Consider the following 24,094-nt stretch of genomic DNA (forward strand, 5'->3'; position numbering starts at 1 on the left):
CAAATGCAAATGTTTTATTGGACAAAAACTAGTTTTAAAACAACTCTTTGGGCATGCTAATCTTAAAATGGTCTTGATTAATATAAATGTTCATAATGTAATGTAAAATCAAATAGAATTCACTACAGTGGAAAGTTTCACATTTAAAAAAAAAATTCAGTTGACATGATGTTAAAGCCTTACAGAAAATAGCAAATTTTATCAGTAGTACTCAACATGACATGTTTTGCATAAATATGATGCTACTGCTCGTTTTGAACTCGAATGAGGCAGACAAACACTGATGGCGTATCAAGTTCATTTTCAATGCCAGGAAGTGGAAATGGGACGGTTCTGTGTCAAAGTGGGAGTTTATTTACACTCCCAATTTATGACAACACTGATAAAAATGAAGATTCATTGTCAACATCTACAGACTGTCTAAATCTACTTTTAGATTCAAGTTTGAAAACAAAAGTACTAACCGTTGGATCACTCTGAACTTGACAGTTGGACAAGTTAAATATCTGCAACCGTTCATTGTGGAATATGTGCAGTGATGGAGGTTTCCGTTTCATTACGCACACGTGGCACAGAATGAGTGAGTTTGAGATCTTGAGGTGTGTGGTTACTCTGATAAGGTGCTCTTGGTGATGCACTGGAGACCCTCCTCCTGCAGTCTCTTCAGAACCGGACTGTAGATGTTCTTCGTCGTGGGCACCACGAGTCCTTTAGTGGTCAGTTCACCTGCAGTGGTACATCACACATTCACAATAAGTCACAATAATTGACTTTATAAGAACAGCGTCTTGGCATTGTGTGGAATTACATCCTGGAAATTTTATATTTAACATTTAATATTTTAATAGTAGTGCAAAATTAAGAACAGATTGCAAACTACTGATGTAATTACAGTGGAATGAAACTAGGGATGCATGAAATATCACTGATATATCAGTATCAGAGAATAAATGTGCATTTTTAATGTCCAATAATTAAAATAGGTGTATTTAAGATATATAATTATATATTTAAGCCAAAAGGTTATAACCCAATTGATCATTGGACCTCACAATATTGCAAGCTGGTCTACTTGTTATTAAATACAAATAAAATAAAACGTTAAATTAAAATATAATGAGCATTGTGTTATAACTTTATATTTTCCATTTACACTTAAGAAATAAATGTTGACTGTTTAATAGCAGGCCTGTGTTAAATGTTTGTGGGGGAAAAGATTTTCTGCAGTTGCAGCTGGGAGAAAAAAACTAACAATTGCATATTTTACACTTATGTATATTCCCAATAATTAGATCTTGATTAAAAAAAAAAAAGAAAAGAAAAAAAGAAAAAAATTAAAATAAAATGGTAAAATACAAAACAAAAAATAAAAGCAATTTTGAAACACACAGAGAACTTGATTTTTTTTATTAATCTCACAAAATGCAGATTGATACATAATTTGGGGCAAAATATCTCTTAGAATATTCAAAGTATAAATAATCTGTATTGGCCCAACTTTATATATTGGTGTATCTCTAAAGGAAATTTACTGTTAAATGAGGAAATCAAGGTTATTGCAGAGAAGGTTATTTTTCATAAAGCAAATGGCTAAATCTCTTCCTCTCTCTTCATTCTCCTTTAAGTCAGCCTTGGATGGGTTTAAATATCTGGGCATATTTAGAACCAATTTGTTTAAAGACTTGTTTTTTAAGAATTTTATGCCACTTTTGGACAAATGTAAATTATATTTTGCCAGATGGAGCTCCCTCTCCCTATCTTTAATAGGTCGCACGAATCTTATTAAAATGATTATCCTGCCGAAATTCTTCATCTTTTTCAGCATGTCCCAGTCTGTATTAATAAATCCTTTTTTTTACCAATTTAGACCTGCAATTGAATGGGTTCCTTTGGAGTAACTAGCCAGCTCGTATAAGAAAATCAGTTCTCTGGCTTCCCAAATCTGAAGAGGGTTTAGCACTTCCACACTTTCGATGTTACTTCTGGACTTGTAATATTACTAAATCACTTTACTGGGTCGGCCTTAGATGTTGTGCCTCTAGCCTGCCCTGGTTACACATAGACATATCTTCTTGTTCCTTACTTTCTAATATTTGTTCTCAGCTTCCTCTTGAGGTCCACAAAATTTCGAGCAATCCAGTAGTTATTAACACTATTAAGATTTGGCTTCAATTCAGGAAACAATTCGGTTTGCACAAAGCCTCGATTTACATGCCAATTTCAAATAATCTTCGATATTTGTGCATTGAGTCTTTCTACTTTGAACGACTTGTATGAAAAAGAAATCTTTATCAGTTAAATTCAATCTTCCTAATAGCCATCTTTTTTTATTTTTTTCAAGTGAGGCACTTTATTCAAAAGTTATTGTCCCAATTGGATTTAATTCTCACCCTTGACCCTGGTCAAAGACAGCTGATATCCATCATCTATGGTAAAATAACCTCCCTAACCTCATCTGCAGTTGACTCTCTGGGTATCGACATATCGGAAGACCAGTGGAAGAACATTCTTCGTTTAACTCATTCTTCGTCTATCTGTGCTAGACGTGCGCTAATACAATGTAAAGTGCTTCAAAGAGCTCACTTCACTAATGCTAAATTGGCTAAAATATTTCCTAATAGAAGTGATGTGTGCAACAGATGTAAACAATCTCCAGCTGATCATCTTCATATGTTCTGGTCTTGACCGAGGCTAATGGAGGCCCTTAACACCACCGTTGCCCCTAACGCACTGACTGTCCTGATTGGCCTTCCCCCAGCATCAGTTGTAGCATCTACAGCACAATGTGTCACCTTTACCACTTTGTTAGCTAGGCGTGCCATCCTCTTTAAAGGGAAACATGCCTCTCCCCCATCACATGAGGATTGGATACGAGAGGTATTGCAATGCATTCACCTTGATAAAATTAGATACTCTTCCAAAGGATCACTGAGATCCTTTAACAAAATATGGAGCCCTGTACTGGGTACTATTGAGAACGTAACTGTAACATCTGGACCTTCTCATTAGATTCTTATTAAAGGGACCATTCGAGTAGATTCAACAATTTCTTACATTTTTTTATTTTTATATATATATATAAAAAGACAGCCCGTCTCATTTTGTAACTGAGGTAATACATTTTATATGTCTGTAAAAATGTAATAAAAAAAAACAAGTTGAGTTGCACTGACCGTTGAGCACCATATGGGTTGCAATGGCTGCTGGGTAGCCCACGGTTTTGGCCATGGCCGAGTATCCACTGGGATCCCCGTAGACCACCAGGCTGATGTGTTTGGTCTCCAGCTCACCCGTTGGGTGTCTGATTCCGACATCGTTCCTCATGATGATCATATCGCGCTCACCTTTCGCTACGCGAGAAAGAACGATCCAAAAACAGCAATCATTTATCTGGAACTGGACTTCAGGATTAGTTTAAGACATTTAACAGCATTACAGATGGATGATCTTCAGAAAAACATGCTGAATCTTCAAAGCTCTCTGAATCTCATGACATAAGACAGAATGACATAAAAAAAAGGAAGAGGAACTGGCTCTTTACCAAAAGACAGTTTGGCCTCCAGATGCTTAGCAACTGCTGCTAAGATGGTGTCGGCATGAGGAACTGGCTCTTCACTGAGCATCCCGAGCCTGATGGGAGTCATCCAGTCAGTTTATTATTCATTCATACATACACACACATATATAGATACACATACAATCACCAGAAGTCGTTAGCGACCCAAGTAATTCATACATACAAATATAACAAGTAAGTTCAGAAATGAAGTTATGTGTAATAAAATGGAATGACACAGGGAAAAAGTATTGAACACATGAAGAAAGGGAGGTTCAAAAAGGCATGGAAAGCCAAGACACAAGCTGAAATCAAGTAGCATTTAGAAAGCAATCCTGCCCCTAGTCAGTGGAAATTATTTAGCTGGTTATTAGCTGGTTCAGCTACCAGGATGATGAAGATGAAACAAGGGTGGACATTTCAGCAAGACAATGATCCCAAACACAGCTGAGGAAACTCTCATTTGGTTTCAGAGAAAGAGAATAAAGCTGCTAGGATGGCCCAGCCAATCACCTGAAAATAAGAACTAAAGATCAGAGTTCATAGAAAAGGCCCACAGAACCTTCAAGATTTGAAGACTCAATGGACCAAAATCACACCTGAGCAATGCATGCAACTAATTTCTCCCTACAGGAGGCGTCTTGAAGCTGTCATTACCAACAAAGGCTTTTGTACAAAGTATTACATAAATTTCAGTAGTTCAATACTTTTACACAGAACTTAATTTCTGAATTTATTTGTTTTGTTTTACTTGTATGTATGGATTACTTGGGTTGTTACAGACATCTGGTGAAAATTTCAAGTTAATTTTTTTTTAAGATAAAAGATCTATAAAATACCTATTTTAAAGATAAAAAAAAAACAAAAAAACAACATTTTTAGTCAACAGCAACTTTATGAATATATTTACTGGGAAAAATGGTGACGTGTTCAATACTTATTTTACCCGCTGTATGCATGCATGTATGTGTATATATATTATACACACACACACACACACACACACACACACACACAGTGCTGCTGGAAAGTTTGTTAACCCTTTAGAATTTTCTATATTTCTGCATAAATATGACCCAAAACAAGATCAGATTTTCGCACAAGTCCTGAAAGTAGACAAAGAGAACCCAGTCAAACAAATGAGACAAAAACATTTTCTTTGTCATTTATTTATTCAGGAAAATGATACAATATTGCATATCTGTGAGTGGCAAAAGTATGTGGATCTCTTGGATTAGCAGTTCATTTAAAGGTGAATTTAGAGTCCATCTGTGCAGAGGTGTTTTCAGTCAATGCAATGACTATCAAATGTCAGTACGTGACCCGATTTATTCAAAGAATAGGGATCTATTAAAGTCTGATCATGTTTGTGGAAGTGAATCATGTCACGAACAAAGGAGATTACTGAGGACCTCGGAAAAAGAGTTGATGTTGCTCATCAGGCTAGAAAAGGTTATAAAACCATCTCTAAAGAGTTTGGACTACACAAATCCACAGGCAGACAGACTGTGTACAATTCCCGAGAAGTGGTTGACCAACAAAGATCACTCCAAAGCAGAATGTGTAATAGTCTGCGAGGTTGCAAAAGTTCCCAGGGTAATTTCTAAGCAACTGAAGGCCTCTCTCACCATCAGGAAAACACTGAGCAACCATGGTATGCATGGCAGAGTTGCAAGAAGAAAGCCACTGTTCTCCAAAAAGAAAATAGCTTGCTAAAGATCATGTGGACAAGCCAGAGGACTATTGGAGAAAGGGTTAATGGATGGATGAAACCAAAAATAGAACTTATTGGTTTAAATGAGAAGCTATTATGTTCGGAGAAAAGAACACACTGCATTCCAGCTTAAGAATCTTATCCCATCTGTGAAACATGGTGGTGGTAGTATATTGGCTTGGGCCTGTTTTGCTGCATCTTGGCCAGGACAGCCTGCCATCATTAATGGAAGAATGAGTTCTGAATTATACCAGCAAATTCTAAAGGAAAACGTCAGGACATCTGTTTAAGAACAGAGTCTCAAGAGAACGTGGGTCATGCAGCAAGACAACAACCCCAAGCACACAAGTTAAAGAACAACAAAGTTAATGTTTTGGAATGGCTGAGTCAAAGTCCAGACTTTAATCCAAATAAAATGTTGTGAAAGGACCTAAGCAAGCAGTTCATAGGAGGAAACCCACCAACATCACAGAGTTTAAATGGTTCTGCACTAAGGAATGGGCTACAGCTCCTACATGTTATTGTGAAGGACTGATCAGCATTTACAAGAAACTTTACCTTCAGTTACTGCAGCAAAAGGAGGTCACACCAGATACTGAAAGCAAAGATTCACATACTTTTGCAACGCACAGATATGTAACACTGTCATTTATTTATTGAGAAAAATAATCCAAAGAAAATATTTCTCTCTCACTTGTTTGATTCGGTTGTTTTTGTCTACTTTCACTATAATATGAAAATCTGATGTTGTTTTGGGTCATATTTATGCAGAAATATAGAAAATTCTAAAGGGGTCACAAACTTGTGCTGTCCATTTCTTCTGATCATCCTTGAGATGGTTCTACACCTTCATTTGAGTCCAGCTGTGTTTGATTATACTGATTGGACTTGATTAGGAAAGCCACACACCTGTCTATATAAGACCTTACAGCTCACAGTGCATGTCAGAGCAAATGAGAATCATGAGGTCAAAGGAACTGCCTGAAGAGCTCAGAGACAGAATTGTGGCAAGGTACAGATCTGGCCAAGGTTACAAAAAAATTTCTGCTGCACTTAAGGTTCCTAAGAGCACAGTGGCCTCCATAATCCTTAAATGGAAGACGTTTGGGACGACCAGAACCCTTCCTAGAGCTGGCCGTCCGGCCAAACTGAGCTATCGGGGGAGAAGAGCCTTGGTGAGAGAGGTAAAGAAGAACAGAGATGCAGTCGGGAGATGGGAGAAAGTTGTAGAAAGTCAACCATCACTGCAGCCCTCCACCAGTCGGGGCTTTATGGCAGAGCGGCCCGACGGAAGCCTCTCCTCAGTGCAAGACACATGAAAGCCCGCATGGAGTTTAAGATGGTGAGAAATAAGATTCTCTGGTCTGATGAGACCAAGATAGAACTTTTTGGCCTTAATTCTAAGCGGTATGTGTGGAGAAAACCAGGCACTGCTCATCACCTGTCCAATACAGTCCCAACAGTGAAGCATAGTGGTGGCAGCATCATGCTGTGGGGGTGTTTTTCAGCTGCAGGGACAGGACGACTGGTTGCAATCGAGGGAAAGATGAATGCGGCCAATTACAGGGATATCCTGGACGAAAACCTTCTCCAGAGTGCTCAGGACCTCAGACTGGGCCAAGGTTTACCTTCCAACAAGACAATGACCCTAAGCACACAGCTAAAATAACGAAGGAGTGGCTTCACAACAACTCCGTGACTGTTCTTGAATGGCCCAGCCAGAGCCCTGACTTAAACCCAATTGAGCATCTCTGGAGAGACCTAAAAATGGCTGTCCACCAACGTTTACCATCCAACCTGACAGAACTGGAGAGGATCTGCAAGGAGGAATGGTAGAGGATCCCCAAATCCAGGTGTGAAAAACTTGTTGCATCTTTCCCAAAAAGACTCATGGCTGTATTAGATCAAAAGGGTGCTTCTACTAAATACTGAGCAAAGGGTCTGAATACTTAGGACCATGTGATATTTCAATATATATATATATATATATGATGTCTTTATTTAGACATTATAGAGACATATATAAGACATTATTAATAAAAATGTTAAAAAAAAAATCTCCCCTCATATATCAGCAGTGCTGGGTAGATTACTTACAAATTGTAGTCAGTTACTGATTACAAATTTATTGATAAACTGTAGTCAGCAGTTGCTTATTTAATTGGGATTATTGTAATAAAAAACAAAAACAAAAGAGAAATAAAATATAAGACCAATAATCAACACAAATTTGTTGTTAAATTATTGAAATAATAGCTTTAAATCTCAGGGGGACTTCAAGTAAATATTTTAGGTCAAAGCCGTCTGACTGACAAAAGAAGTTTAGAAATCCCTGCATCACATAAACAAACATTAAACAGCAATGACATGGTCAAAGTTTCCTAGGTTTGTAAATATTTTTCTTAGTTATACATCAGCAGTGTTTAGTAATCTGTGTAATTATTCATCTCATACGTGGTGTAATTGACTGATTTTGTCCCCAAATTCAGATGCATGTGTTGCAGATTAATTAACATGGCCATTCTATATTATGAAAACTCTGTATTCAATATGACACGCAGTAGAATTTTTTAGAAGGTAAACTGTAAAAGAGAAAAAAACTAAGAACTAGGTAATCAATACATTTGTAATCATGTAATCCATAAAAATCAACTGTAATCTGATTATGGGGAACATTTTAAAATGTAATATAATCTAATTTCAAACATATTTTTGTAAACTGATTAAATACTCCAGATTACATGTAATCAGTTACTACCTAGCACTGTATATCAGTAGGTACTGTGATGACAGTAGTGGTTGACCGATATTGTTTTTTTTTTTGACCGCCGATGCCGATATCTTAGAAAGCCTGGTGGTCGATGACCGATATGCGTGTATATTTTTACTGATAATTCATAATTTTTAATAATTGAATTTTGTCGTATTTACAATTATAATTGCAATTTTTATTTAATATTTAAGAAATTTGAAATAATTTGAAAATTAATAAAAAAACTAAATGTGTAAAATATAAACATACTTTAGATGACAACTTCTGGATTCTGGAATCCTATTGCAGTATTTCACAAATAAATAAAACAAAACTTTTAAATAAATATTTAAAAATACACAAATAATAAGGAAGTAAACACCGTAACCAACAGTACACTCAGTAATCTGGGAAGTAATCCAAGTCTGCAAGGTTTGTCAAATTAAATGTTTATTAGACTGAATGCTGACATAAAGGAGTCAGCCATAAAAGTATTATAATGCCTTTCTATTACTAATAATATAAAAGCAATCGTTATAATATTTTTTTGTATACCTTTTTAAATTTTAATTTCTTAACAGTTCGGATTATCAGACAGACTTCTGTCTGTATTAGGCAGAACTGTTAGATGGTGAGAGCAAACAATAAAGAGGGAGAATGTGAGCACTGTGTGCTCAGGTGCTGCCATTCTCAGTGCCGCCAAAATAAGTCTCAAACATAAACGACTAAACAGAAAAACCTATCGGCCGATGTCAATATTTGAAAAATGTCAAATATTGGCCGATATATCGGTCAACCACTAGATGAAAGTCTATAAAATATTGTTAGTCAACTACTAAACCCACCATCTGAGACTCTGCATTCTGAAGTCATCCCGTCCGACCCGCTCATAAACGGCGTCTTCAAAGGCACTGCTGCTCACAGATGTGGACAAGCCAATCTGCCTGCACAGAAGCTCTTTCTGTGTACGAGACAAAATGGCATTTACAAATACAGGTACATATCATTTATTGTTTTGTATTTATAGTAAAAATTTTCATAAAAAAAAAAAAAAAACATTTTATGAGTTGGATGGAAAAAGGTCCATAAATGCAGACCCATGAGACAGGAGAAGCCGTGTGTCCCAGCAGTGGGCAGAGCTCAGTGTTGATGAGTCCCAGTTTGACGAAGCCACTCATTGCAGAGGAGAAGCCCTGAAGACATACAGTTCATGATGACACACAGGCACTGGAGCAACACTGAGCTTACACTCGTCTTTACATCTCATTAGCATGAATACCCTAAAGCGCAGAGTTCCTCTGATGAGTGTGTGCGCAGACTCAATTCCATATGGCTGTGCATATTTGGTGCTGTCCCGGTTGGGGAAGCCTTCCAGGTTGAAACCCGGCATGAAGTCCATGGGCTTTGTGACATCCAGGAGAGCCCCGCCGGGAGGAACACTGACCACCTGAACAGACAAACCACATTGTTTGTAAATGTTTTTTGTTATAATGTAATACGGCTTTCGGGTGGCTGATTGTTAGACACTGCAGAATTGTAGAGGGAGGGGATTTCTGAAGAGTCACCTGATTGTCTTTCAGATAGATGGCTGGACTGATGGTGTTGAGCAGGACGCCGTATGGACTCCAGCTGAACTTATAACGCAGAGGGTTGTCTGAGCACTCTGGGGCAGGAAGACCACCACAAAAAGAGCTGTACGATTCCACCTGTCAAGAAACAGTGATTGAAATTTGAAGTAACTACAAGAACACCATGTGATTTGACCAAATGTTCACAAAGACCAAGCTCTGCCTGATCGCTAACTAAGTAAAAATGAACATTCAAGATGCTGTGAACGTTTGTTGAGGTCTGTCAATATGTCTTCCAGACGTGGTGATGAGTGCACCAATGGTGCGACAGTATGTCACTCTATCGCAAATACCCATCAACACATCCAAGTGGTAAACAAACATGAGTGCATGCATGCAATACCTACAGTGCAACCGTCTGCCTTGGCCTGGTCGATGCACTCCATGGCCAACATGTGATCAATGCCAGGGTCCAGACCCATCTCATTGACGATGGTGATGCCAGCATCCTCGGCACTTGGGAAACAACAGCCAATCATGGTGAAGCCACACGCATATATTAATGAAGTCAACCAGAGGAAGTTTAAAATCCAATAAGGTCAAAGAAAGATACTTTCAGTGACTGATTTGAACTTAAGTGACAGTTCTCCAAAATATAAAAAAATCTGTCTGATTCATAAATTGTTGAACTTTTCAATTAATTAGCTGATCCAGTTAACAAAGTCTAAATGATTCACAGATAAATCTGGTTCTTGAGTTCAACTCATCCTCTCAATTTGTTTGCAACAGTTGAGTTAATGACATAACGCTTCTTTTTTGTCCTATCTATTCATATTTTTCAAAAATAACTTATGATGACCATGTTTGTCATTTCTCTATTACAATTAATTTTGACATTTTATTTGGGTGAGCGTAAGGTCAAAAATGCATGGAGGACAAAACTGTCCTAAAGTTATCTTTTTTTTTTTTTAAATTAAGAAAAATCTTATAATAGTAGTTTGACAAGTATAGTATTTGAACAACACTGCTTAATGTTTGAAATGTTTGCTCTCAAAATCAAGATGAAAGACCAACAAAATTCAAGTGCACCAAAACAAAAGTAAAAACACAGCAAAACAAAATCAAAGCAAAGTCAAAACAAAACACCACACCAAAGCAAAGTCAAAACAAAACACCACACCACACCAAAACAAAAGCAAGACAAAACACACACACCAAAATAAAACAAAAACGCTAAACAAATCCAGATTCTCTTCTCTCTCTGGAGAAAATTATGACAGAATTTCCATTTTTGGGTGAACTATCACTTTAAAATTAAATTGTTTTCTGAGAAACAGTACGTTCCCTACCTCTTCTGAAGCTCCTTCATGGCTGGGCTCAAGTAACTGGCAGTCACCATGTTCACCTTCATTTTAATGCAGTGCTTAGCTACTTGTGGATGAAATGCATACGGCAGCATGCTAGACACCAAAAACAACAAAAGAAATTATACAAATTAGCTTTAAATGTGTAAGTTGAAGTAGAATTTCTAATGTCAAAGCATAATAAAGTGAATGAATTTTATGATTATGCCTGATGACGATGTCGTGGTCTTTGATCAGAGACTCAAGGTGGCTTTCCTGGCGGGTGATGTCCATTATCACGGCGATGGTGTTGGGGTACTTGGCTGCCATGTCCTCAGCCTGATTCAACAGATTTGATGCTGCGATGCAAAGATCACACAAGATTTTTTTTTAAAGAATTGCGACTAAATTCTATACTGCATTCCAGACGGATTTTGAGGCGGGAACATACCCACTGTGACCTGAGTGCCAGCGTCCCTGGTGAGATACTCGATAACTGGCCCAGACACATAGCCTGCACCCAGCAAAAGCACCCGCTTCATTCCTCCTTTCTTTAGGATCTGCTCTGATTCCCTGTTTGCCAGATGGTACAGCCATTACTACACACACACACACACACACACACACACACACACACACACACACACACACACACACACACACACACACACACACACACACACACACACACACACACACACACACACACACACACACACACACACACACACACACACACACACACACACACACACACACACACACACACACACACACACACACACACACACACACACGCCAAGCAATCTGTGAAATCAGAAAACATATCCTGCTGGATAGTGATCTTAAACCGATTGAAAGGGATGCAAAACCCATAAAAGAACATGAGAAGATCTTTTAGGATTGTCCAGGAGATGAAATCAAGAAAATTTAAAACACACCAAAGATTAATTTTACGACAAGAGTAAACCACCAAAAACACAGAAATGAACAGTTGCACTTCAGCAGCAGAGAGGGTGCCTAAAAAACTGAAGGAAAACATATAGAAACATATATACTTCTAGATCAGCCAGTTCTCCATTCAGAATATAATCAAAGCAGTTTAAGAGGGCTGTTAAATCAACGTTTCGCTCCGCAAGTCCCCTGGGAGACACATGTGATCCAAGCACCCCCGTCGCTCAGCCTAATTGGATCTGATGCGGCACATGAGCAAAAATGTAACACTTAACCCCCAACCACCTGCATGCCTTTCTCAAAATACCATTAAACTAGACATTCATAATAACCACTAAATATGCATTTTAGATCAGTGTTTTACTGCCATTTAGTGCTACTTTTAAAAGCCCTCATAATTAGGTGCATTAGTTCATAATATGGCACACTCATATCAATTAGGTAGGTTTTGCTTGGCCTAACAGTCATTTTTACCACAGTTAAAGGGTGTTAAGGAGCATGAAACCCCTAAACCATTAAACATTTTACTGCCTCCAGTGGCTTTCGGCTTTTATATATCAGTGGCAATGGCAACAGCAAAACAATAAAGACAATGTATCACATGAATGTGCAAAATTACATATTTTTTTAAATCTGTGGGTTGCTTGGAGGAGGAGAGAACTAATTAGTTGAAATATAGACTTGCCAAATAGCATGACACAATGGCAAAATATGTAGTCCATGACTGCAATGTGTATATATATATAAGAATAACATTTAAGAAGTTTATAACAACTTATAATTTTTACATTTTAATTTAAATATTTTTTAATTATTTAATTTCTTATGTTATTTATATTAATAATAATAATATATGACATACATTACAATATATTACATATAATATTAATAATTTTGTTATAATTAATTAATTTTTTAAAAATGCTATTATTAAATTTTAATTAGTGCTGTCAAATGATTAATCGCGATCCAAAATAAAAGTTGTTTACATAATATATGTATGTGTACTGTGTGTAATAAATGTAATATTGAATAAAAAAATAAAACTAACTAATTAATTAATACTAATACTAATTATTTTGTCTATATTTCACTATGTATCTCATAATCATATGACCTTAGATCAAAAGCAATTTCTAGGTTTCCATCACCCTGTTTTAATGAACATTTTGAAGTGTCGCATGAGAAACGTGTGATGGAAACACAAAATTTTGAATAAAAATCCCATAATTCGCAAAAACGTTTTTACACTCGCTTGAGGTGGTTTTTGACTTGTGCGAAAAAGGGTTCATGCGAATAATGGGAGATGGAAATGCATTTTGCGAATCAATTCCTCCAAGCGCATCAAAAAAGTCATGTGACTTTGCGCTATGAGACGGAATAACTTGACTAGCAGTGGACTGATCTCGTTCCACAGCATCTGAAATGTTGTTATGGTCGTTCTGAAATGCCTGAGCAAAGTCTGTCAAAGTATTTCTGTATAATTGTCTTACACGACTGTGCTCCAGAACAGCAGCATTCATGTCCGAAAGCAATGACAGCATTTATTGCGTTTCGTCTGCTCGCTCTAAGGCGCCAGTAATTTTTCATATATGAAAATTATTATATTCAGTAGCTTATCGTAGTTTTCTATAGGCCAATTAGTGCCAGTTTACCAATAAGTGATGATTTGTTCTCTTTGACTCGTTGGATGGAAATGGTGCTTGTTCACAAATGTTTTAATGCGATATTACAATTTTGCACACAAGTTAAATTCGCAACTTTAGATGGAAACCCGGCAAATGACTCTCTTAGACGGTTTTCATTCAGGACAAGAATAAGTAAATCAAAACAAGTCAAATGGTGGGTCTTTAGTGCTTTTCATTGATTAAATGGAGGTCAATGTTGGCTTGTGGGCGGCTCCATTAAGTATAGACCACAATGGATACAAACAGACTTGCAAATTCAGTGTAATGTTCTGTCAACCTGGTTCTTCACAACTGAATGAGACCAAGACAGCACAAAAGAGAGTGTTTTGAGAAAGACGTGTTGACTGCAGAAAGCATAGGAAGCTTTGATTATGTCTTGAATAAGAAAAAAAATGAAAAGGAATGAGCTATTCCATTTAATGAAAATGATTAAAAAACGTGATATAATCAATTAATGGCCATGAATTGGCTCGTGAAAAAGAAGCTTACTTTGGAGACTAATTGAACTTAAACTAAAAAAGACCTGGTGCATTGATTTCTTTTTCTGGCATGCAAAGAATCCCAAGAAAAAGAGCGAGTGGGAGAGACTGTGGCTGCGGGGAGAGAGTAAGATCTACCCATGAGAGAACGCACTCAGCGGACATGTGCTCTAGCCAAGCAAGGTGTTAAGGCAGTGCAGGAGGATGCACAGGAGCCAAAACCTGTGTCTGAACAAAAACACGGTCAACAACTTGTTTTCTCTTTACATTTGCAGTGTATGAACTTACTAAGGTTTAATCTTTCAAACTCAGCCTGGGAAATTCATTAGCTTCACAAAACTGAGATAAACAGGCTTTGTTTCACACCGGTTTCATTGGGACTTTACAAATTCAAATAATACAGAAACATTTACATTATCATCCAAAAGCACCAATATGGGTGTAGTTTCTGACAAGTTTTGAGAGGAATCTATATCAGCCCTGCGTTCTTATCTTTTGCATATAAGCAGTGTCTACATTCAGGCGTAACTTAAATGGTTTCATCTATAGCGATAAGAGTGCATATAAAGGCTACAGGCTGTTGAGAGCTGGGATACTGCAATGTTTTTACCTGTCTTTCAACCTTTGAAGAAATCTTCAGAATGAGTCTGCCGTCCTCAGTGTGTAAGCATTTCATCCAAAGCAATGTTACAAGAACTTCTGTACCTCATAAAACACATCAAGGCTACTGTCCAATTGGACAAAACATGCTCGAACCCTTAAAGAGCTATTGTAACAGGATTGAATATGCGACTGAATTAACTTCATGGAAATAAAAAAAAAAAGTCCCTTACCTCCTTTCTCGAAGTTTCTGAATGTATTCAAACTTAGGTGTCAACTTCCCATTGGAGGTAATTACAGCCTAGATTGAGGAAAACAATGCATGTAATACAAATAATACTACTGCAATGTGCACCAAATAGATTTAAGATGCTAACAAAAAAGTATCATGGTATTGCATTTAGATATGCATCATGGTATGAAGTACCTGGAATCTGAAATACCAAGCTACGTGAATATGGTGTAAGGTTATGTACCATTCAGAACTGAACTGAGATTTTTTATATTCACACTTAATTCACTTTTGAATTTGAATCAGTGGAGCAAACAGAATGCAGAATAGCATTTGAATGTGAATTCAAGTAGTATTAATAAAACTACAAAGTTATTGCTTAAACTTTCATTTTATGGTTCATATTTTAAAAATGTATTCAATGCAAACAATTTCTTTAGTACTTAGTATATTTCTTTAGTATATTCTATACACTTACTAAATACATTTATGTTATTTTCTTGAGATTACACAATAACAATGGCTTCTGTACATTACCGTTCAAAAGTTTGTGGTCTTTAAGAATTGTTTATTTAAAAAAATTAATACTTTTATTCAGCATGTATTCAATTGATTAAAAGTGACAGTGAAGAAATTTGTCGTCACAAAAGATTTTTATTTGAAATAAATGCGGTTCTCTTTCTATTCATCAAAGAATAGTGAAAAACTGATTAATATTAAAAATGTAATATTAATAATAAGAAATGCTTCTTGTGCAGCAAGTAAGCATATTAGAATGATTTCTGAAGGATCATGTGACACTGAAGACTGGAGTAATTGAGCTGTCGTCATGACATGAATAAATTAAATTTCAAAATATGTTATAATAGAAAAATAGTTATTTATAAATTGTAATAATATTTCACAATATTTCTGTTTTTAACTATGTTTTTGCTTAAATAAATGCAGCCTTAGTGTTCAAAACACTACAAAAATCTTACAGACCCCAAACTTTTGAACAGTAGTGTATGTGTGAAAAAAAAAAAACATTATTTTTGCAATTCCATTCGGTGCTGCTATGAACTTTCAATCTCTGCACTGATCTAAGCCGTGGCCCTTACCTCAAAGTAAACAGAAATGTGTATTTCAGATTTCTCAGCTTTAGTTCCATACTGAAAATCAATGGATGTGTGGATGGGCTCCAGTTGAAACGCCGCCCATTTAGCTCCGATTCAAGTTTTTCCACACATTTCTGAGCCTGCCTTCTGTGCAGCATTTTGTGCAGAAGTGCACGACCACACACAAACACAGCTTAGAGGAAGCTTTTCTCCATGGTACAAGAGCAAAAAAATAAGAAAATAAGAAAAAAAAAAATTGTAAAAACACCCTCTTAATACACTCACATCTCTGACTTGTGGAGAGAAGTCCTCTTCCTCTAGCAGTTTGGTGGCGTCTGTTGGGAGCTGTGGGACAAAGGCTACCATTACAAATCTGCTCAAATCATCAGCAGCAGTATCCATCACATTTTAAATTCAACCAGCCAAGAAGCAGAAAAACTCTCTCAATCATAACCAAACCAGTGTTTAAAGCAATGCTCCCCAGAGCAAAGCATCTCATGCTGTTGGTTAATTACTTACCACCTTGTGTCTTATCTTACCATCTCCCAGATGTAAGGGAACAGCCGGTCCCCAAAATACTCAGTTGCCTCAATGGGCAGCTGGGCGGGCAGGTTATCAATGGAGCACATGAGAATGCCATTACCTTCCACACTGCACAGACAAATCAGATTAAGTATCAGTTTAAAAACGACATTTTATAATGAACATGAGTGTTGCCAGGGCATTGTTATGGCGCTCGGAGTCGATTTTAGTGCATTGCTAAGTGGTTTCTACAGTGTTGATGGGGGATTGGTTCTTTAAAGAGGTCATCGGATGCAAAATTCACTTTTCAAGTTGTTTGAACATAAATGTGTGTTGGAAGTGTGTGTACACATCCATCCTATAATGATAAAAATACACCCAGTGTTTTTTTTAACCTGCCTATTTTAAAATCCCCTTTCTCAAATAAGGCTGTTCTGAGAGCCCTGCCCGAATGACATAGTTCTGTACAGGCCGCTCCCACGGTAGTTGATTGACAGGGCCGTCTTACCTTAGACCCGCCCTGAGTGAGCTGTAAACAGTCCAACCGCCATTGTGTTGACTCCAGTGCAGGGGAAGACAAGATGTCTCAGATTAAGCGATTGAGGTGTTTTGTTGTTGGATGTAATAATGAATATAGCAGTCCTCATTTACTCCCAACATCTGAGCCGCTGAAGACGCAGAGGATTAATGTTACTTTCGCTTTGAAGGGGATGCGCCGATCCCGATCTGCCTAAATGCGTTCGTGTGAATCATTCGTGATCCAGCTTCATCTACAGAAGTGAGTATAAGGGTTTTTGATGAATCTTTGCAAATCGCCTTTCCTAATAACTTGCTAGTTAGCCAGTTTCGTGGCTAAAGTAAACAGTACTGCTCGTCACCCCACGGAAGAGAGGGGTGGGGTCAGCAGAGCTCATTAGCATTTAAAGCAACATGGACCAAAAAACAGCTTGCTGAAAACAGAGCTAATTTTGACAGGGTATGAAAGGTGTTTTTTACACTACCATTGAGAAATTTTAACCAAAGTATGTTATAGGCTTTTAATTAAGACCCTAAAGAATCATATCAACTTCCTGGGGCAACAAACAAAGGGCATCCAATGACCCCTTTAAAGGTTCTTCCCACATAGTAATACTTCTATTGAGAACCATATTCTGAAATGGTTCTTTGTGTTAGACAACAGCATTCCCTGAACTTTATTCCTAGTTTTTTTTTTTTTTTTAATGCCACCTCATTACTGATTTCTGGAGCTCAGCCTTACAACTACACAGGCTGTCAACACATCCTCAACAGGTACTTGATATTATTCAAATATCTACAAATATTTACTGAAAAAAAGAGTTTTGTATGATCAGGGACACACAGTAATAGAAAAAACATTATAATATTAATAAATAATATACACTGAACAAAATTATAAACGCAACACTTTTGTTTTTGCCCCCATTTTTCATGAGCTGAACTCAAAGATCTAAGACTTTTTCTATGTACACAAAAGGCCTATTTCTCTCAAATATTGTTCACAAATCTGTCTAAATCGGTGTTAGTGAGCACTTCTCCTTTGCCGAGATCCTCCATCCACCTCACAGGTGTGGCATATCAAGATGCTGATTAGACAGCATGATTATTGCACAGGTGTGCCTTAAGTTGGCCACAATAAAAGGCCACTCTAAAATGTGCAGTTTTATCACACAGCACAATGCCACAGATGTCGCAAGTTTTGAGGACCAACATTCCACAGGCCACAATCAACAACCTGATCAACTATGCGAAGGAGATGTGTTGCACTGCGTTTGGCAAATGGTGGTCACACCAAATACTGACTGGTTTTCGGACCCCCCCCGGACCCCCCCCCCCCAATACAGTAAAACTGCACATTTAAGAGTGGCCTTTTATTGTGGCCAGCCTAAGGCACACCTGTGCAATAATCATGCTGTCTAATCAGCATCTTGATATGCCACACCTGTGAGGTGGACGGAGTATCTCGGCAAAGGAGAAGTGCTCACTAACACAGATTTAGACAGATTTGTGAACATTATTTGAGAGAAATAGGCCTTCTGTGTACATAGAAAAAGTCTTAGATCTTTGAGTTCAGCTCATGAAAAATGGGTGCAAAAACAAAAGTGTTGAGTTTATAATTTTGTTCAGTGTAATATTAAAATAAAATAAAAATTATATTAATAATAATAATCAATAAACTATTATTTAAAAGGTTCTTTATAACACCATGAAGGTTGTATATAGCAGTGCCAAAACAATAGTTCTTTATGGAACCTCATTAAAAGGGTTCTATTACACACAAAAAAATGGTTCTGCTATTGTTACAAACTGAAAAACCCAAATCTGGTATGGTTTAGAACCATTTTTTCCTGAAGTATGCATTCTGGTCTCTAGGCATAAGTCTTTGGGACCGCTAGCTTGTTTCACCATCCTCTAGACCAAGCTTTGTGTTGAAGTTTAATATTCAGTGAAGGAAGTAGTGCCACACCTGTCACGGTCAATATGCTGGTTGGCATCATACATGCAGAAGGGCTTCTCAATAGTGGTGCACTCAGTCATGAACTCAATGGAGCCGCCTGTGTCCGCAGAGATGTCACAAATGGCCAATAATCTGAAATTCACAGATGATAAGATGTGTTGTTTTCTCAAACAAAACCATCGTCTGACTTTATAAGGGTCGGCTTTTATGATATTTTAACAGTAGAAGCTCACTTGTGGGGAAGAGCAGGGCAGCCGTGATCAGGGGATGATGATGCAGGTATAACGGGTCTAATCAGTCGTTGGGCGTCCAGTCGCCGCAGCAGTCTGGGTGTGTGAGGGTCCCAGTATATGCCGTTTATCAGGCAGGTTGTGTAAGGGGCCACCTGTGCAAAAACAATGCATTTCAGTCACATTTACTTTTCAGACACTGCATTCAATAAAGATGCAGTTACATTTCTGTGAAATTTAGCAAAATGTGTATGGGGAAATTCCAGATCATGTGAATTTCCAATGAAACAACTGGATTTTGCCTGCAATGGAGGTAAATGCGACCATACCTTAAAAGGAATAGTTCACCTAGAAATAAAGATTGGCTAAAAAAAAAAAAAAAAAAAAAAAAAATGTATTCAGTCTCATGCCTTGCCAAGATGCAGATAAGTTTGTTTCCTCATTGTAACAGATTTGGAGAAATTTAGCATTTCCTCACTTGCTCACCAATGGATCCTCTGCAGTGAATGGGTGCCGTCAGAATGAGAGACCAAACAGCTGGTAAAAACATCACAATAATCCACACCACTCCAGTCAATTAACATCTTGTGAAGAGAAAAGATGCAAGTTTGTAAGAAACAAATTCAAAGTATTTTAAACTTTAAACCATCACTTCTCGCCAAAATACCAGTCCATAATCCACTATAACACTTCCTCCAGTGAAAAAGTCCATCCTCTGTTGTCCTCTCACATCACACTGACATTTGTCACTTTTAAACAGTGCTTTGTTTTGTGCATATTTCTCTACTGATTCAGATGAAATCACTTTTTTACTGGAGAAAGCAATATTGTATAGAAGACTCATATCTTTGTGGGAAGCAACAGTTAAGGGGTTAAAGTTAAAAACGTCTTAATGATGAATTTGTTTATTACAAACATGCTGTTTTTCCGCTTCACAAGACATTCATTGATGGATTGGAGTCATGTGGATTATTGTGATGTTTTTATCAGCTGTTTGAACTCTCATTCTGACGGCACCCATTCACTGCAGAGGATCCATTGCTGAGCAAGTGATGTAATGCTAAATTTCTCCAAATCTGTTCTGAACTATTCCTTTAAGTCGCAGCCACATTGCAAACCAATCAGCTGCCTGGTATAGTTTACTAACCGTCTCCCTGAAGTTTGACGTGTAAAGCTCAGGATGGATTTCGTACTCCAGGGGGTCGTAGAGTCTGTCGCTCTTTCTTATCAGGTGGTGGTGTCTGCTGATCACTGTGGCGTACACTTTGGTCATGTCTGCAAAGCAGATTAGCATGAGTCAATTTGCATGCACAGAAAAATACTGATTACTGCCAACACCTCAGGTGCAAATACACTTCTTCCTCCTACGTGTAACCATAAAAAAAACGGGAAATACAAGAAGTACCTCCACTCTCTGAGACTTCTTTCAACTCATGAGGCTCCACGTACTCACAGGGGAGCTCGTTGAAAATGTCTTGGGCGCCCTGGAGAGGATGCATTTTCATTTTCATAATACTAAGCATTCCTTCTCATGCTTCTCTGTTTTTCAATGTAAACATTCACTACACTGACATGTTTGAGGCACTTCGAGCATCTCATAAACTAATTTACAGAACAATAAATGCACACTTACCTTGGACACATTGCCGGTGCCAGTGAACACAAATGTGAGAGGACCAATGGACTTGGGCATCAGACCTAAAGATATTTCATACCCACAATCCCTCACTGCCTGGATGGCCTGGCTGACATTTCTGTAGTTGTGCGCCATACCAATGTGCTGTCAAGCGACAAATATGAAAACATATACCTAAAAATTGCAGTTTTAAATCCTGAAAATGCACTAAATGATTTACTAAATAGTGAAGAACCAATAACAGAGTACCATGCATAATAGTATAAGTGGCAATTCAAAAATAGACATTATAATAGTTGTGCAATTCAAAAACAAATACCATAAACGGGGTGTGGTGTCCAAGAGCAAGAAAACGCAGGCCCAGACCGTGTAAAATGTTAATCATTCCTGTGAAAAATACAGACAACGTGTTAAACTTACAGAAGGGAAACCATTCGAAGACATGCACTGCCATTCAAAAGTTTGGGTTGATAAGATATTATGTTTTTAATGTTTATTAATTTTCATTTTGTTTTCATACAAGTTTGGAACTACATGAGGGTATGAGTAAATGATCTCAGAATTTTACATTTTAGGTGAACTATCTTTTTAAGATGGTTGACACCATCAAAAAGGTCCCATACCAGCAACACCAGCCCACTGCCCAAATGCTACAATTCTGTAGCCATTGGGATCCACCATTTTTTCATAATCAATGAGTCGAACTTCCTAAAAAGGGAAGGATATGATGACGCATTAGTATCTTGTGAAAGCTGCTTGTCCTGAATAAATATTTCCAAACACATATGACGCTAGAGAGAGTATTGCAGTTGGCTTTCAGTGTAAACACTGTCCTTGACCATGTGATTCAACAAAGAGACTTTCACCTTTTTAAGAAGGTCGTCTAGGAGCCCCATGTTTGCCTCTTGTGCTTTAATTGTGTGAGAGAAGAAGGCATAGGTCTTGTGGGGGTACACCTTTTCCTCCGGGGGCCTTTTCACACCGATGATGAGAGACGCCTCTGAGATGTCCTCCTGGATAATAGCGCCTGCTTTTTCATAGTACTGAAAACAGAAACAGTCTCGATTCCGCTCAATCGGATAAGGTTTTCATTCATGCAAATTCCAGAAATATCAAGTGGGAAAGGACACGTTAAGAGCCCCAAAAGTGAGGGCAAAAACAGAGAAATGAATCCAATCAGAATGGGGATAATTACAAATTCCTGTGATTACCGATTACATTTTAGTTTACCATATTTATTTATTTATCCATTATTTAAATACATGATTTAGTTTATTAAATAAGTGACACTTATGCACTCATTTGATAAATTGACACACTTGCAATGAAAAATAAAATATGATTTATATATTCACATACCTGTATATCTCAATTAAAGACACATAGGCTATTATAAAAATATTTTAAGTTAAAGTTAAGTTTATAAGCTTAAAAAAGAGAGTCTCTTATGCCCACCAATGCTACATTTATTTGATTAAAAAAACCAGTAAACACAGTAATATTATCACAAAAAATGATTCAGTGACTCACTCTGTCGTGGATGGCCCGTCTGTTGGAGGGCTGGACGAGCACCTTGTGCCCAGCTGCTGTGATCTCCCTGACGTGTCGTGGTGCCAGTGGCGCGCGTCTCTCCCACACGTTGACATCCTCGCGACGGATGGCTATGATGCTCTTGTGATTCTGATGGTGATGCTGGTGATGCTGAAACCTCCGCTGACAGCATAAACAGCCCCTAAACCCTCGGCTCTGGCTCCTCACGAGACGCAGCATGACTGGACCAGTTTCCAAAACACACAGGTTACAACAACTACACACATCTGAAAATCACACTTGAGGAATGCCGAGAGTGATAGAAGTACAGACAAGTGATCCCAGAAACCCAGGCTATGGTTTGCAAAGGAGAGGAATGCATTTGAACCAAGCCATGTCAGTTTTTTTAAGTATCAAGTGAAAATAAATAAATAAAATGAAACTGACTTACCATCTTAATATCTGACATAACATTATTAAAATATATTAATATAAAATACATTCAACAATAATCTCACCCTTAATCAATTCCAGATGTTTAATTAGCAACAACCAATGCACCATTTCTGTACATGCTGTAATTGTGCTCCTTTAAAACTTCAGTTCAAAGAGTAGCATATGTCATATGATCACATAAAAGCTGCAGTAAACCGACAGCACCTGAAATGTGGTTTGCTTTCTTTAGGAAAAAACGACAGCAATGCATTGCACACTAAGCTGTCAGTAAAACACTGGATCATTTTAATGTTAGTACTACAGCAGAACATGCATGCATGTTAACCGGGGCTAGTTGTCACACTTTTTACTTGAGTGAATATTTCTCAGTGGGGGGGATATTTTTTAAAGTATGACCTTTTTAGAGTTAGACAGTGAACTGTAAGTCTAAAAAATGAATAATTAAATAAAAAGCTGTTATTAGCCAATGGGGCATGTTGTCACACTAAGCTGTCACAATGGGAACTTACTTTCAGAAGAATACCATTTTATGGTATATATCCAAATATATGCATTTAAACTACGTTACTAAAAATAAATAGTTTAAAATATTTTTATTATTTTATTATTTAATATTTTATTTAAAATAAATTAGTAGGCTATTTAAATAACATAAAACGATTTAATGACACCAAAACATATAAACCACACGTGACAACTTACCCCAACGTGATATTTATGAAAAATACTATGAACCTTACAGTTAAAAAGGTCCTAACATAAAAAACAACTGTGAGAAATAACATTTGCCTCAAAACCACACAGTTACTGAGAAACAGCCCTGTATGGTTGACTTCCTGCTGTTTATAAGCAACAAGTGACTCACTGCATGCCGAGTTTTTCTGATACATACCTGTACCTTTAGATTTAAGCAGTTTCCCAGCACCTACAACGTGGCACCGGCTGAATAATCACATTAACGTAGTATGAAATGCACAGGAGGTTTATATATAAACTGTCGCCGCAGCTTTCATGAGTGAATGTGTCGCGTAAACGTGAACGACGGAAGAAAAACGCCAAGGGATTGACCTGTCTGAAGACTTCAGGCAAATAATGTGGCGCTAACCAGACCTATCCATGCGGTATAGATTACAGCACAGATATTTGTTTCTGCCTGGAATGAGTCTCCGCTTCAGTGAAGTAACTTGAGCCCTGGATTAGTTCCCACCAATCCCGACTCAGAACGCGGATCTGCCTCCTCGCGTGCCCTTGACGTCGCGTC

The 24,094-nt window shown here is 37.6% G+C and overlaps 1 protein-coding gene across 1 annotated transcript; it reads right to left on the reverse strand.

The window, feature by feature from the left end:
- Positions 1-24,077, reverse strand: aass (aminoadipate-semialdehyde synthase). Its single transcript, XM_058766677.1, has 24 exons — positions 23,726-24,077; positions 22,378-22,619; positions 21,714-21,890; positions 21,471-21,555; positions 21,167-21,234; positions 20,845-20,991; positions 20,617-20,695; positions 20,359-20,486; positions 19,215-19,366; positions 18,991-19,113; positions 16,523-16,634; positions 16,269-16,328; positions 14,888-14,955; positions 11,385-11,506; positions 11,163-11,292; positions 10,940-11,050; positions 9,998-10,106; positions 9,588-9,728; positions 9,302-9,469; positions 9,120-9,215; positions 8,868-8,983; positions 3,542-3,630; positions 3,174-3,350; positions 1-726 (listed from the first exon to the last, which is right to left on the reverse strand). The coding sequence occupies exons 2-24, from the start codon at positions 22,615-22,617 to the stop codon at positions 608-610; spliced, it is 2,817 nt and encodes a 938-aa protein (XP_058622660.1). The 5' UTR covers positions 22,618-22,619; positions 23,726-24,077; the 3' UTR covers positions 1-607.
- Between the last annotated feature and the right edge of the window lie 17 nt (positions 24,078-24,094).

Source organism: Onychostoma macrolepis, chromosome 25 (assembly GCF_012432095.1).
Source record: "Onychostoma macrolepis isolate SWU-2019 chromosome 25, ASM1243209v1, whole genome shotgun sequence".
In the NCBI taxonomy this organism is placed as follows: Eukaryota; Metazoa; Chordata; class Actinopteri; order Cypriniformes; family Cyprinidae; genus Onychostoma; species Onychostoma macrolepis.